Here is a 14,206-nt window from a genome sequence, read left to right as displayed (position 1 = left end):
CGCTGTTCGTCCTTTAAAGAAGTCAGGTCAGGAACTCAAACAGGGCAGAAGCCTGGAGGCAGAAGCTGATGCAGAGGTCATGGATGGTTGCTGCTTACTGGCTTGTTCCCCTTGGCTTGCTCAACCAGCTTCCTTTTCTAATCAGGGATTATGTATTATTTTATTTTTAAATCTCATAAAAAGTATATAACCAAGAGTGAACACATCAGTTTGGTGCATTCCCCCTGTTTATTTATTCTTCTCTCATATAATACATTCTGACTGCAGTCTCCCCGCCCTCCACTCCTCCCAGTCACCACTCCCTTCCCCCTACTTGTTTCCTCCCTAGGTCCACTGCAGCTGTGTTTCTCTTCAGAAAAGACCAGACTTCCCAGTTATATCAACTGAGCATGGTATATCAAGAGGCAGTAATAATAGGCACAAATCCTTATATTAAGGCTGGAGGAGGCAACCCAGTAGGAGGAAAAGGGTGCCAATATCAAGCAAAAGAGTCAGAGACACCCCCACTCACACTGTTAGGAGTCCCACAAAAACCTCAAGCAAAACAGCCACAACATATATGCAGAGGGCCTATCATAGACCCATGTAGGCTCCGTGACTGCCTCAGCCTACTTTCTTATAGAACTATAAACCACCAGCCCAAGGAGGGTGCGACCCACAGTGGGCAGGGCTCACCCATGCCAATCACTAATTAAGAAAATGATATACAGCAGAATCTTATGGAGGTATCTTCTCAGTTAAGACTGGAGGCATCTTTTGGAGGCATCTTCTCAAATTCTCCTTTCAGGTAACTCTAGATTGTGTCAATTTGATGTAAAACTTGCCGTCACAGGAACCCACTTCAGATTTTCCTGTGTGAGTGGTACCTTTACTATCTCTTTCGGTAGTTCAAGAGACAAGATTGCACATTGTAGACAAAAGAGTGTATGTGATTAGTGGAACTAACCATAATGTTGCATACTGTGAGACAGAAGATCCTCAATGCTTCTGCCTAGTTGTGAAACTTTTTTTTTGGTATATATTGAGTGTATTGTTTTAGAAATCATAGTCTTCCATTTGGGACATTCATGGTGTTTCTCTCATAGGTTAAGCTCAATGAGCGAATTATAGCCACTTCCCAAGGACTGCTGATTCGCTCTGTTCAGGATTCTGACCAAGGGCTCTACCACTGCATCGCCACTGAGAACAGCTTCAAGCAGACCATAGCCAAGATTAACTTCAAAGTTTTAGACTCAGAAATGGTGGCCGTTGTGACAGACAAGTGGTCCCCATGGACATGGGCTGGCTCTGTGAGGGCTCTACCCTTTCATCCAAAGGACATCCTGGGGGCATTCAGCCACTCTGAAATGCAGCTCATCAACCAGTACTGTAAAGACACCCGGCAGCAGCAGCAGCTGGGAGAAGAGCCACAGAAGATGAGGGGGGACTATGGCAAGCTGAAGGCTCTCATCAACAGCAGGAAAAGCAGGAACAGGAGGAATCAGCTTCCAGAGTCATAAACGCTCATCTGTGGGGCTTTGCTTCCAGTAACAAATGCTCTGTCTTCACTGGTCAACTACTGAGCAAAGTCTTGTGCTTTACCCATGAGAAATTCCTAACAAAAGCTGGAGACTCGCTCTCAAGTGTGTTCTCTGTGAACTTAAATGAGCATGCATCTTCTTGTATGATACAGACTAGCACTAGACATGTCATGGTCTTCATGGTGCATAGAAATATTTAACTTATCCCAGATTTTATTTATATCTTTATGTGTCTTTTCTTCAGCATCAATGCAGCAGCAGAAGCAGAACTGTTACATCCTCGGTTGAGCGAGGGCCATAAATTACCCTGTGCTGTTCCTTCCCTGCTCTAGGGGTTTAGCTTTTTAATTGTCAGTGGTTTTTATACATGAAAACGAATTCCAATTCACAATTTTCACATAGTAAATGTCATATAAATGCCTGTGACAGAATAGCAATCCAAAGTCGTGTAGGTTAGACAAATGACGGGGAAGGGAGCATCCAGATGTTACTTAAAAGTTAAGTGTGACTCATAAAGAGAACATGATGAGTTCACATGCTTCCAGTGAATTATATTCTTGCTTGTTCCTTTGTTTAAGATCATAATATGTGCCAGTTACTGAGATTTGCCATTAGTCTCTGTCCTCTTGTTTCAGGAAGACCAAATGAATAGCCTGTGCTGTCCAGGCCTTCGATGGGAGACGTCTCTGTAAGGCATAAGGCATTGGTATTTCTACTGTTAGGTTATCATCTTCCAAATAAAAGCACTTTGTTTTTTGGAAGTTATTTAAGTTATTATAGACTTACATATACTCTTACATTATTTAATTGATTTACTGCTTGATTTCTGTTTCCTAGTCTGCTTGGCAAATTAAACAAAACAAGGAGGAAGCATTGTTAAAACATCCAACTTCTCCATACAGAGTGAAACTATCAAAACGTTTGGATTGTTTGTGAAAAAAGTATACTAAAATTATTTTCTCCAATTTAAAAACTAAATGGATAAATTATGGAAAATTTCCTCATACTTCTTTTAATGATAGAACTTCAATTTTTAAATTTAAATTTATTTTAATACATGTTTATATTTCCAGAGAGAAAGAGAAATTGTACCCAACACTATTGAAACACACCTCTTATTAACAGTCATAACCAAGGTAATGAAGGGGGATCTGCCTCCTTTTTGAGAATTGTAAACAAAACTCCAGAAGGAAAACCATGTGTAGGGTGTAAGTTGGTGGTAGATTACATGTTTGGTATGCACAAGGACCTGGGTTTAAATATAAAGAAAGGAAGAGAGAGAGGGAGGAAGGGAAGCAGGCAGGAAAGAAGGACAGACAGACATGATAGAAGGAAGGTCAGGAAGGAGGAAAAGAGGGAAGGGAATATGGAGGGATTATATCCATTACCAGAAGATGAAAATGTGTTTAGTTAAGTGATGGTAAATTTTGATGTTCTAAGAGGACACCTCAGTGTTATAGAAAACAATTAAAGCAGAGCACATAAATGTCATCCAATTTTGTTTTTAAATTATTATTCCAAATGTGTACTGCTACAGTAAACGACAGTGTTCCCATATGCAAATGGTTTTCATGCTTAAAACAGTCATATTTTATTTTTTCTTATACATGCAAAAATTACAGTGTGTTTATGTGCAGTGCTAACACGGTCCTCTGTGTTTGTGATTCATCTATTGTATAAACATTTAAAGTAAAATGACTTCCAAAGCACAGTCCCCTTGCTCCACATAACTTCAAACTGCTAGATGGTGATGTTTAATTCTATGCTATTATTTGTGTTATTTAATACCTCCTGTTTTTACCTTAATTACATGCTCATTGCTTTCCTTTTAAAGATACAGAAATTACTCTTCAACATAACCCTGCCAAATGTAAAATATATGTATTTCTAAAAAACATAATTAATACATATTGAATATGGGTGACTAGTTGGGTTTTTGTGTGTGTGCTTGGGCAGTTTGATGATTTAACATGTTTTTCATTTGTATTGTATATACAATTACCTAGATATGCACTTTTCCCCTCCAAGTGTAGGTTTGTAAGTAGACTTAGCATGATGAAGCTGTCATTACAGTGAATGATCGCCCTGTTTAGAGAAAGCAAACTCAATGTAGTTACCACATGAAAATTTAATTAGACGTTGAAGAAATCATTTGTCTGGCAAAATAAAACATTGAACTCCCTGGAGGATGTCTTTCACTTTTCTTTTTAGCATAGTATGTGTTAATATGATAGAAACTACTGAATTGTTATTATCATTTAACGATTGTTATCTGATTTTGTGAAAACAAACCATGAAATATTTTAGAATTTAAGAATTCCAGAATACATATATCTCATAGCAGTAGCCTTCATTCAAGTTCAAACTTGAATCCATCTACTAACATCCACCTTCTATGTATATTTATATAAACACATTAGCATATGCAAATCAGTACATTTTTAGCCTCAGTATTTTACATTTACCCATGCCTATCTAAGTTATTCATAATATATCATGTCTATAATTTTAAATAATTGTAGTTTGGAAATGCAAATGACTGGATTCACTCTACCTACATTTAAGTTCAGGTTTATGATTTTATTTTGGGAAAGACTTTATGTTTCTCTCTACCTCATATTCTGAATTGGGCAGAACACATCATATATTCACATGTTCAAAAATATTATGACATTGCCCAGCTTTTCTAGAGTAGGAAGGAATCCTTCATCTGTGTTCTATGTCAAATTCGGCATCAGTCATCCAGGTAGGAAGCCTATGGTCAAAGGATCAGCTGGTACCTACCCAAGTAGAGAGAGTCCTTTATAAACTTGAGAGGAGGAAGCCACAGATGGGCTCACATGACACATCAGAGTGACAGGACCACTGCAGCTTTCTTCTGTCTTGCTGTGCCATGTAGTTAAGGCTGTTAAAAAGCTGAAGTATAAAAGAAGACATAACCAGACCAAGTAAACCACAGTGTTCATTTTATTGAATATTCAGAGTTTTGCTGAATTCTATGCATGACAATAAAGTAGTTGAAGATCATTGTGGAAAATGTTTTATTATTTTTTTGTGAGAGTTTATCCACCATCCTTTCAACTGACAAAATTCTGCACAGGAATCTAAACCCTTCTGCAAAAACAAAACCAATCACAAGTGCATGCCAACTGGTGAATTTCACGACCAGTAAGTTGTCACATAGGTGACCTCTGATGTACAGTCCTGTTTTCGTGGATCCACAACAACATTTTGCATACAGGCATCGGGAGACAGAAGAGCAAGCTTCATGATGTAACAAGTGTCGTCTTCCTTCGAGTGACTCGAATGTATTTATTGATTCACCTCATAAAATTCCACTTTCCAAATAGTTAGAATTGTGTATTTCTCAGGGCTATTATGTTGCCATGCCTGAGTGTTCCTTACATAAAACGCTATTGAAGAATGACATTATAATAAACACATTAAAACTGTTTATTCTATGTAAGGTTACCTCTCTACCCAAAGAACAAAAAGAGTAAGTTTTTATTCTTCAAGTGTTTTTTTTTCCTTCTGAGTTATCCATGCAAAAATGCCATCCACAGAGTTTATGAGATCAAAACCGAATTATTTTGGCAAGGCACAATGGCTATTTGATGAATTGTTACGAAAATGAGTCACCACCATTGCTTCTCTGGATACCTTCCAGTGTGCATGTGACCCCACGGCTCGTGACATGAAAAGCCTTCTATTTTCTCAGGTCTTGTCATAATTTCCCTCCTACAATTTGAAATGAGACAAAAAAGTTACACCTTTTAACTTCCTTCGTATTTATTTTGAGGATAAATCATAATCTTCTTTACTAAGCATTCACATCCCACATACTGGGGCACAGAATGTGGACTGATGAGGTAACTTGTTTTGAGGCACTAGGAACTGGCAGTTATAGGTATGATGTGATGCCAGCAGTTTGTTTCATAGACAAGGGAAAATGGCCACAGGAAACACAATGTAACGGAGACCCACAAACGTCAGACAGTCCTAGTGATTTCTTTATATGCTTATATGTATATGTTGATCTATGTACTATGTACTTATATTCACAGATGAGCCAAATTTAATTTATTAACTATTCCAGAATAAATTTCAGTTTCTACTTCAAATTTCTATTCCATCTTCTACACTTAGAAATGTTTCAAAAGCCCTCTCAATAAATTATTGAATTTTTTTAAACCTAATTTTATTATTATTGTATTTGGATGAATGTTTCTCCTGAATGTATGCATGTGCAACACGTGAATTCCTGGCACATGAGGAGTGTGGTAGAGGCCACTGGATCCTATGAAACTGGGGTTACATACAGACAGTTGATAGCCAACTTGCGGCTGCTGGGATTCGAACCAGAGTTTTCTAGAAGAACAAAGAGTGCTTTGAACCATTGAGCTCTCTCCTCAGGCCCCACAGCTGAGAATGACACAGTTCTGTGCTCCATTCTAAAGCTTTATGAAGGTTTTGTCCTTGTAATTACCTAGGTCTCCTGCAGCATCAATCTGACTTCACCCAGGTAATGAGTCTAAATACATGATGGAGATCTTACTCTGACAGCGGTTACAGCAGCCTAAGAATTCCAGTCTTCTTACTAATGTTCACTTATGGAGCATTTTCTGTGACAATTTCCATGTGGAGTTCATGATGTGCATAAGTGTCTATTTCCTTCTCAGGATGTCCTGAAATATCAATAAGTAGTCTGTTCTATAAATGACAAATTTATATTTGAAGTGTTTAGATGTGTCTGATGCATTTAAAGGTTTTTTTGTTTTGTTTTGTTTTACAAATGACTTAAAAATGTGGAAAATGAAATGTGTGGTTATAGACCTTAAGCATCTTCCATCTGTAGCAATATTCATTAGAAAACATGCTCATTTGCTCCAGTTTTGTATGTGTCAGGCTTTGTAATTTGATTAGCAAGACACTTGAGGAACTAAAAATGCCTAGGCTTCGTCTTTCTAACTCACTACTCTTAACTATGCAAATCTACAGTTGTCAAAACATGAATCACATGGTCCTGTGGTCAAGCTTAATTGAGATTATTCACATAGAATCTGTAGTAGTCACCTGATGTAAAAAGAATAGTATATGTTTTGGCCTTTTTTTTTTTTTGCTGGCTCTGCTATTGAAAATACTATTTATTAATTTTCTCACCAAATATTTATGGAGCACTCATTAGGTAAAAAGTATGTGCTTTCTAATACAGAATACAGTAATAACCCTGTTGGTGTGAAGCTTTCCACAGGCAGAAGTAAGTGAACAGTCAAGCAAGCAAGTATCCTGTAAGTTAAGCTAAGTGTATTAAAGAAAAGAAAGGAAGGTGTGGGGATCCTGTGTAAATCAAGGGGCATTCCAGACAGAGGAGCAAACTAGTAAGGCAGACTAGTAAGTCAGAAGCAATTCAAGAAGATTTCATTTAAACCAAACAATTGTGGCTAAGACACATTCCATAGGTCAATCAGCCAAGCCAGCGGGGTCAGGTGACCACGATGAGGCACTTAGGTTTGTTTCTAGCATTACAAAGTCAAGGAAGGATTTATGCTCTATGGCATATGCAGCTGGCTCTGTTTAGAGGTCTGTGGAAACGGAAAAAAAAGAAAACAGGACATCCAACTAGGGTCTAAGACAGTTGACACATCCAAGTGTTGTCTTCCATCCACACAAAGACAAAAAGGATCATAACAGTCTCTTCTGGGATGCGTCTTTGAACTAGAGAGAAGGGGTGAAGTGTACTGATGTCATCCCATGAGGATCAGGAAGTTGCTCTGGGAGAAGCACCGACATCAGAAAGAGGTCAAGGGGTCAAGGGAGCTCCAGCAGTGATCCTGGACTATGATAGGCAGAAACTGTCTGGGGGATTTATTATCCATACTATCCAGAAGAATATATGGCTTAGGTTTCAGTATGGGAAAACAAAACAAAAATGGTGCTGTATGCATGTTAATGTCTAAGACCAGGTGTGTCCCATGCACAGTGGCTCTAAACATCAAAGGCTGCGGTTCCATCTCTGGGTAACAGGTAACAGCGAGGTAATAAACACTCGCTGAAGATATAATAGAGAGGATGAGTTCTCCAACTCGCTGTAAGGTATAGCAGCAATTAACTAGGTAATTCCACATAGTTTATCTGGTAATTAAAAGAGGTTTATTTCAGGGATAACTTACAGCCAATAAGGGATCGTTTACAGGATCTGGGAGAGATGAGGTGCAGTCCAGTGGTTTTCTGGAGAACTCTGACTTGGTCTGCAATCCAGCACTCAGGATCAGGAAGAGCCAAGAGAGCCCACAAGTAGGCATCTCAGGTCTTAACTGGTCTCGCCTTGGCCTTGCCCCAGGGGCAGGCAATAGACAGATGTGGCAGTTACCTGCTATCTCACTGGGGGCAGTTCTTCAAGGTCAAAGTTGGAACAGCTACCTACTACAGTAAGGACTTATGCCTCAATACCTTATTACTTAATCCTGATATTATTTACAGGGAAAGGATGCATTTTATTCTAGGATTTGGAAAGAAGCTAGCTGAAAGGACATTAATACAATGGAGTTTGGGTAAAATATCCCTTTATAGAAAAGCAACATGCTCTGTTTGGGACCTCAACCTTTAATTAAGGACCAGAGGTCAGCACTGAAGCAGGGAACCTGGACTGTTACCGCTTCCACAAATGGCTACTCTCCTTTACCACATCAGTGAAGGGGACCAAGTTCTAGAAAAATGGTCTCCAGACTCCCTTAAGATGCTTGCACCACAAGTTGGCATTTAGGATGGGAGCTGGAAAAAAAAATCTATTTTCCTTCTCTGTAACAGAATAATTATGAACACTTGGAGATGAAAAAACTTAAGGAAGATTAATCTGGGGATGAGAAAGAACCAACGGCAGAAATACGTGTTTGCCTGCCTTTTGGTGTTAGCCTCCAATGTCATCAACCCAGAACTAGGAGCTGGCACCATGAATGGTATTACAGTCTGTATAGAGAGAGGGAGAGGAAAAATGGCTTTTTAAAGAAAGGTTCATCAGTGTAGGAAGTCCTAGGCTCATATTTAGAAAAAAAATATTTACCTTGAGTGATGAATTAACTGCTTGTTGTCCGGGCTGGAACATAAGTTTGGAGAAACAAGAGTCAATGAGCCCAAGAGGTGAATGAAGATTAGTCATCATATCATACATTTGTTTAGTAAAGTTACCATGGCATCCACTTTTAGGCTTGTCAGTTTGTCTGAAACCTCTCATGCGCTAACATCTTTGGCCTGGTAGAAACTTGTTTGGTGGTTGGTGCCCTATGGTCTATTCGTTGCTCATTTCACTGTAAAAATCAACATATTCCACAGACTCAGGCAACAGTAACACTTGATGGTCAACACCAGTCATCTAAAGAATGCCTCCCCTTTACAAATGCTTCATGTAAACAAAAGCCGTATGCCCAGGGGCTCTGCCACTTCCCGGTTGGCTGAACTACACACCACAGCAAGATTACGCATGGTCTTCTGTTCACATCCCACCTCTGTGAAACTTGTCCATGTGTTCCTGTGTTCCAGCATGTTGAGCTTTGCTATCTCATTGGCTCTCACGTCAGCAATCATTCCATGCAGAAATCCTACCTTTCTCTGGCCTGGTCTCTCCCAAAGGGGCTCTCTGGGGTTTGGTCATCTTAAGACCTCAAGATCAAATTATGAAGAAATAACAATGGTGGAAATCATGCTAATAACAACAGTTTAACATTTTCAACAATTCATCAGGCACACTGAAACTATTCTTTTAGTACATATATTACCAAAACACAAATGTTAGATTTTGGGTAAATGAATAATTGCTGAATGCATTTGAATTTTGCAGAATTCTGACAATATTTTTTTTATAAAATCCAAATGCATTTATTTGTTTAAAATATGTTTATAGTATATCTATAAATAGAAGAATAAACAAAAGAAAGAAAATGATGAGTATTAAGAAAGGATCTACCATATATTCAGCTCATCCTTTTGTGGTTCCATAGCTAAAGGAAATGAAATCAGAATACTAAAGGGAAGCACATGATCACATTTCTGGCAACACTGTTTATAGTAGTTAATAGGTGAAATTATCTTAAGCACCAGACACCTTTGGGTAGAAAAGAAATTACAGCCTTAGTACAATATAATGAGGATCAAAAGAGTTTTTAGTTTTTGGTATATTTCAATTTTCTTTCTTTGTTTAATTATTTATTTAATGTAATGTCCTAGTAGCAAGTGAAGGACCTATATGACAAGAACTTTAAGTCCCTGAAAAAAGAAATTGAAGAAGATATCAGAAAATGAAAAGATCTCCCATGCTCATGGATAGGCAGGATTAACATAGTAAAAAAGGCAATCTTACCAAAAGCAATCTACAGATTCAATGCAATCCCCATCAAAATACCAACACAATTCTTCACAGACCTGGAAAGAATAATACTCAACTTTATATGGAAAAACAAAAAAACCAGGATAGCCAAAAGAATTCTGTACAATAAAACAACCTCTGGAGGCATCACGATCCCTGACCTCAAACTCTACTTACTATAGAGCTACAGTAATATAAACAGCTTGGTACTGGCATAAAAACCGACATGTGGACCAATGGAATCGAATTGAAGACCCTGACATTAATCCGCACACCTATGAACATATGATTTTTGACAAAGAAGCCAAAATTGTACAATGGAAAAAAGAAAGCATCTTCAACAAATGGTGCTGGCATAACTGGATATCAACGTGCAGAAGAAGGTTGCAAATAGATCCATATCTGTCACCGTGCACAAAACTTAAGAATTTTGACAATATTTTTAAAGGAATAGGTTTTAAAAGTAAGAAATGATAAGAAATCTGATTGATTTCTGGGGTTGTGGTCTATTCCATGATCTTGTTTAGTTCTCACGCTCAAACTTAGTACAGAGCTACGGCTACTATTTGCATTTCACAAGTGAAGGAGCATAAAAATATTAAGAAGCCAAATTAACAAGAGAAAGAGCAGAATATCCTAAATGTTGGTGATCTATTTCATTATGCAGAACTATTGCATGCATTTCCTTGAGTCTGGCAATCTTTTTTTTTTTTTTTTGTTTTGTTTTGTTTTGTTTGAGACAGGGTTTCTCTGTGTAGTTTTGGTGCCTGTCCTGCTGGAACTTGCTCTGTAGACCAGGCTGGCCTCAGACTCACAGAGATCTGCCTGACTCTGCCTCCCAAGTCCTGGGATTAATGGGGTGTGCCACCACCACCAAGCTTAACTCTGGTAATCTTTAATGCTGGTGATAAGACAAGAAGTCTCAGTGTGATTTGCATAAATGAGGACTTCTGGCTTTTTCTATCTATATAAGTTCACCTTGGTATATAATGATTTTTTCATTTGATCTTAGAATGTCTACTGCTAGTACAGAAAACTAATTTTTAAATTTTCATAATATCAGTTTGTCACAAGAAAATCAATAAATAAGATGAAGTTTACACTTACACATTTATTTGGGAAATCTCTAAATCTGTACACATTTTACTTGAGAAAATTTTTGAGACAAATTTAATGTAAGGCTTTAAAGTTCTTTAAAAAGAACATAAAGGCAAAGCAAATACATTATCAGGATATGATAAAACATCTGGGGCCAGGGAACAATTTGTTTTTAGTTAAGTGGTTCTCACAGAACAGAATACTCTGCAGTGGGAAGTGTGAGGGCAGGTGAGAAAAGCAAGGTGGTCCCCAGAGCTGTCAAGGGTGAGCAATATGCAGATGATAAAGCTGAGGCATAGAAAGAGCCCACACACTTCGCAACAAAGCCAGGTCGTCAATGTCTCCATGTAGTGCTTTTTCCATATACATGAGTGACCCAGAGACATGGTTATGTAGCAGAAAAATACACACACGACCCAACAGTTATTCTTCTGGGCTGTCAGCATCATATTAAGAAAGAGCTTGAATTCCTGGAATTCCAGTTCATGGCCTGGCAGCTGCTCAGTTGCCCTGTATAACTAGACCAGATTTTTTTTTTTTTTTTTTTTTTTTTTGATCAGTCTCCTTCGGCTTTGCTCAGCTACACATGGGCTTTGGTGTGAAAGAGGCCAAAGTAACAAGAGAATATTATTTTTCATGGATGCACTTCTGGGGAAGAATTGAAGGGCCTCAGTCTTCAGGACAAATTAGTAACTTCCTCTAGATTCCTCACCAGTAGTTAAGGATTGTCTTGTCAGCATCACCTTCATTTTTAACTGGTGCCAAGAGGGAGATAAGCAGTCACTGCTGTTTGGGATAGAAAAGTCATCTGGAAGAGTCATTTAAAGAGCCAAGGGAGTCCTCATTTCTGTCTTGTCTTTGCAGAGAAGGCAGTGTATCAAACACCTGATGGTATTACCTGATGCCACCTTACTCTTCCCTATCTCTTCCTCTCCCACCTCCTCTTCCATCTATCTTAATTGTATTGCTTCTGAAAGCTGAGTGTAACCATGAATTACTTGTGAGCTTTGTTGAAAGGTAGAATTTCAAAAGTTCTGAAACTCTGAAGGAGATTCTCCACTTCTAACACCATCTTCTGAGATGTTCAGGCCATTGACCATCCTCTGACTTGCTCAGGCCATTGACCATCCTCTGACTTGCTCAGGCCATTGACCACCCTCTGAGATGCTTCAGGCCATTGACCATCCACTGAGATGCTTCAGGCCATTGACCATCCTCTGAGATGCTCAGGCCATTGATCATCCTCTGAGATGCTCAGGCCATTGATCATCCTCTGAGATGCTCAGGCCATTGACCATCCTCTGACTTGCTCAGGCCATTGACCATCCACTGAGATGCTCAGGCCATTGACCATCCTCTGAGATGCTTCAGGCCATTGACCATTCTCTGAGATGCTTCAGGCCATTGACCATACTCTGAGATGCTTCAGGCCATTGACCATACTCTGAGATGCTTCAGGCCATTGACCATACTCTGAGATGCTTCAGGCCATTGACCATCCTCTGAGATGCTTCAGGCCATTGACCATCCTCTGAGATGCTCAGGCCATTGACCATCCTCTGAGATGCTCAGGCCATTGACCATCCTCTAAGATGCTCAGGCTGCTGACCTTCAGGACAAACTTCAAGTGGCAAGACTCTTACTTTTATAATTGGTGATAGAGAGAATGAAGGGAAATTGCACAAGGAGATAGAGTTCATCTCTTTTTTCTTTTCTTCCTTGCACTTTCACAGCAAAATGATATACATTTATTTCTCTGCAAACCTGGATAGCAATGTCTGAGAACATAGAATTCTCTTTGTCACTCAAGTCCTGGCATCTCTTGGAATATCATACAGTGACGATTTTGCTGAAACACTCAATTTTTCTTACTTTTCTTAGCAATCACTCAGTAAATTAATATTATTTTGATATGCCCATTTCCAAATACAGTCACTTTCACCAAGACATTATCTGAACTGAAGGATAGGACTGCGAACATTTGTGAACAAGGGGACAGAGCTTACTTGCTTTCTTTTTTCCATTGTGGCATTGTTTTTTTTTTTAATTTTTATTATTGAGAAATTTTCTATTCATTTTACATACCAACCACAGATCCCCTTCTCCTCCCTCCTCCTGTCTCCCAGCCTTCCCCCCAATCTACTCCCCATTCCCACCTCCTTCAAGTCAAGGTCTCCTATGGGGAGTCAGCAGAGCCTGGTGCATTCAGGTGAGGCAGGTCCAAGCCTTCCCCCCCACCCCCGCCTCCGCCCACCTTCACCAAGGCTATTCAAGGTGTCCCATCATAGGCACTGGGTTCCAAAAAGCCTGCACCAGGGATGAGTCCTGATCCCACTGCCTGGGGCGGCCCCAAACAGTTGAAGGTAAACAACTGTCTTGACTATCCAGAGGACCTAGTCCAGTACCATGGGGGCTCCATAGCTATTGGTCCACAGTTCATGAGTTTCCACTAGTTTGGTTGGCCGTCTCTGTATGTTTTCCCATCTTGATGTCCCTTGCTCACAGAATCCCTCCTCTCTCTCATCGATTAGACTCCTGGAGTTTGGCCTGGCACCAGCCGTGGATCTCTGCATTTGCCTCCATCAGTCACTGGATGCCTATGATGACTGGATGACTCTATGATGACAGTTAGGGTATTCACTAATGTGATTACTGGAGTAGGCCACTTCAGGCACCCTCTCGACTATTGCTAGTAGTCTAAGGTGGGGTCATCCTTGTGGAATTTTGGGAACTTCCCTAGCACCCTGTTTCTCCCTATTATCATGATGTCTTCATTTATCATGGCATCACTTTCTTTGCTCTCTCTCTCTCTGGGGACAGAGCTGTCAAAGGTAGCATTTGCTTGCCTTCATCATGAAAATATCACCTACATGACCAAGGCCAAAGCATCCAGTGTATAATAACTTAACATGGACATATAAAGAGAACAACTCAATTTGCCTTCTAGCTTGGAGAATGGACTGTTGCCCTCTATGAAAAAGAGATGAGGCTACAAGAAAGAAAAAAAAAAAGACTGAAGAAAACTACAAAATACAAAGAATGGTCACAATACCATCATCTTCAACATCGTTATGATAATAATAATAACTATAGCAACAAATGCTAGCAACATCTTTATGATAATAATAACTATAACAACAAATGCTAGCAACATCTTTATGATAACAATAATAACTATAACAACAAATGCTAGCAACATCGTTATGATAATAATAATAACTATAACAAC

General features: G+C 39.2%; 1 protein-coding gene across 1 annotated transcript in view; it reads left to right on the top strand.

Moving 5' to 3' along the window:
• The window catches only part of Sema3c (semaphorin 3C), a 155,876-nt gene extending 152,170 nt beyond the window's left edge, over positions 1 to 3,706 (top strand). The window contains exon 18 of the mRNA XM_052720997.1: positions 1,086 to 3,706. Coding sequence (XP_052576957.1) covers positions 1,086 to 1,499 — 414 coding nt within the window. The 3' untranslated portion in view covers positions 1,500 to 3,706. The remainder of the gene's footprint in view (positions 1 to 1,085) is intronic.
• Positions 3,707 to 14,206: the final 10,500 nt, after the last annotated feature.

This window comes from Peromyscus californicus, unplaced genomic scaffold, assembly GCF_007827085.1.
Source record: "Peromyscus californicus insignis strain IS unplaced genomic scaffold, ASM782708v3 Scaffold_6__1_contigs__length_162567912, whole genome shotgun sequence".
NCBI classification, from domain to species: domain Eukaryota; kingdom Metazoa; phylum Chordata; class Mammalia; order Rodentia; family Cricetidae; genus Peromyscus; species Peromyscus californicus.
This window is presented reverse-complemented; position numbering and strand designations above follow the sequence as displayed.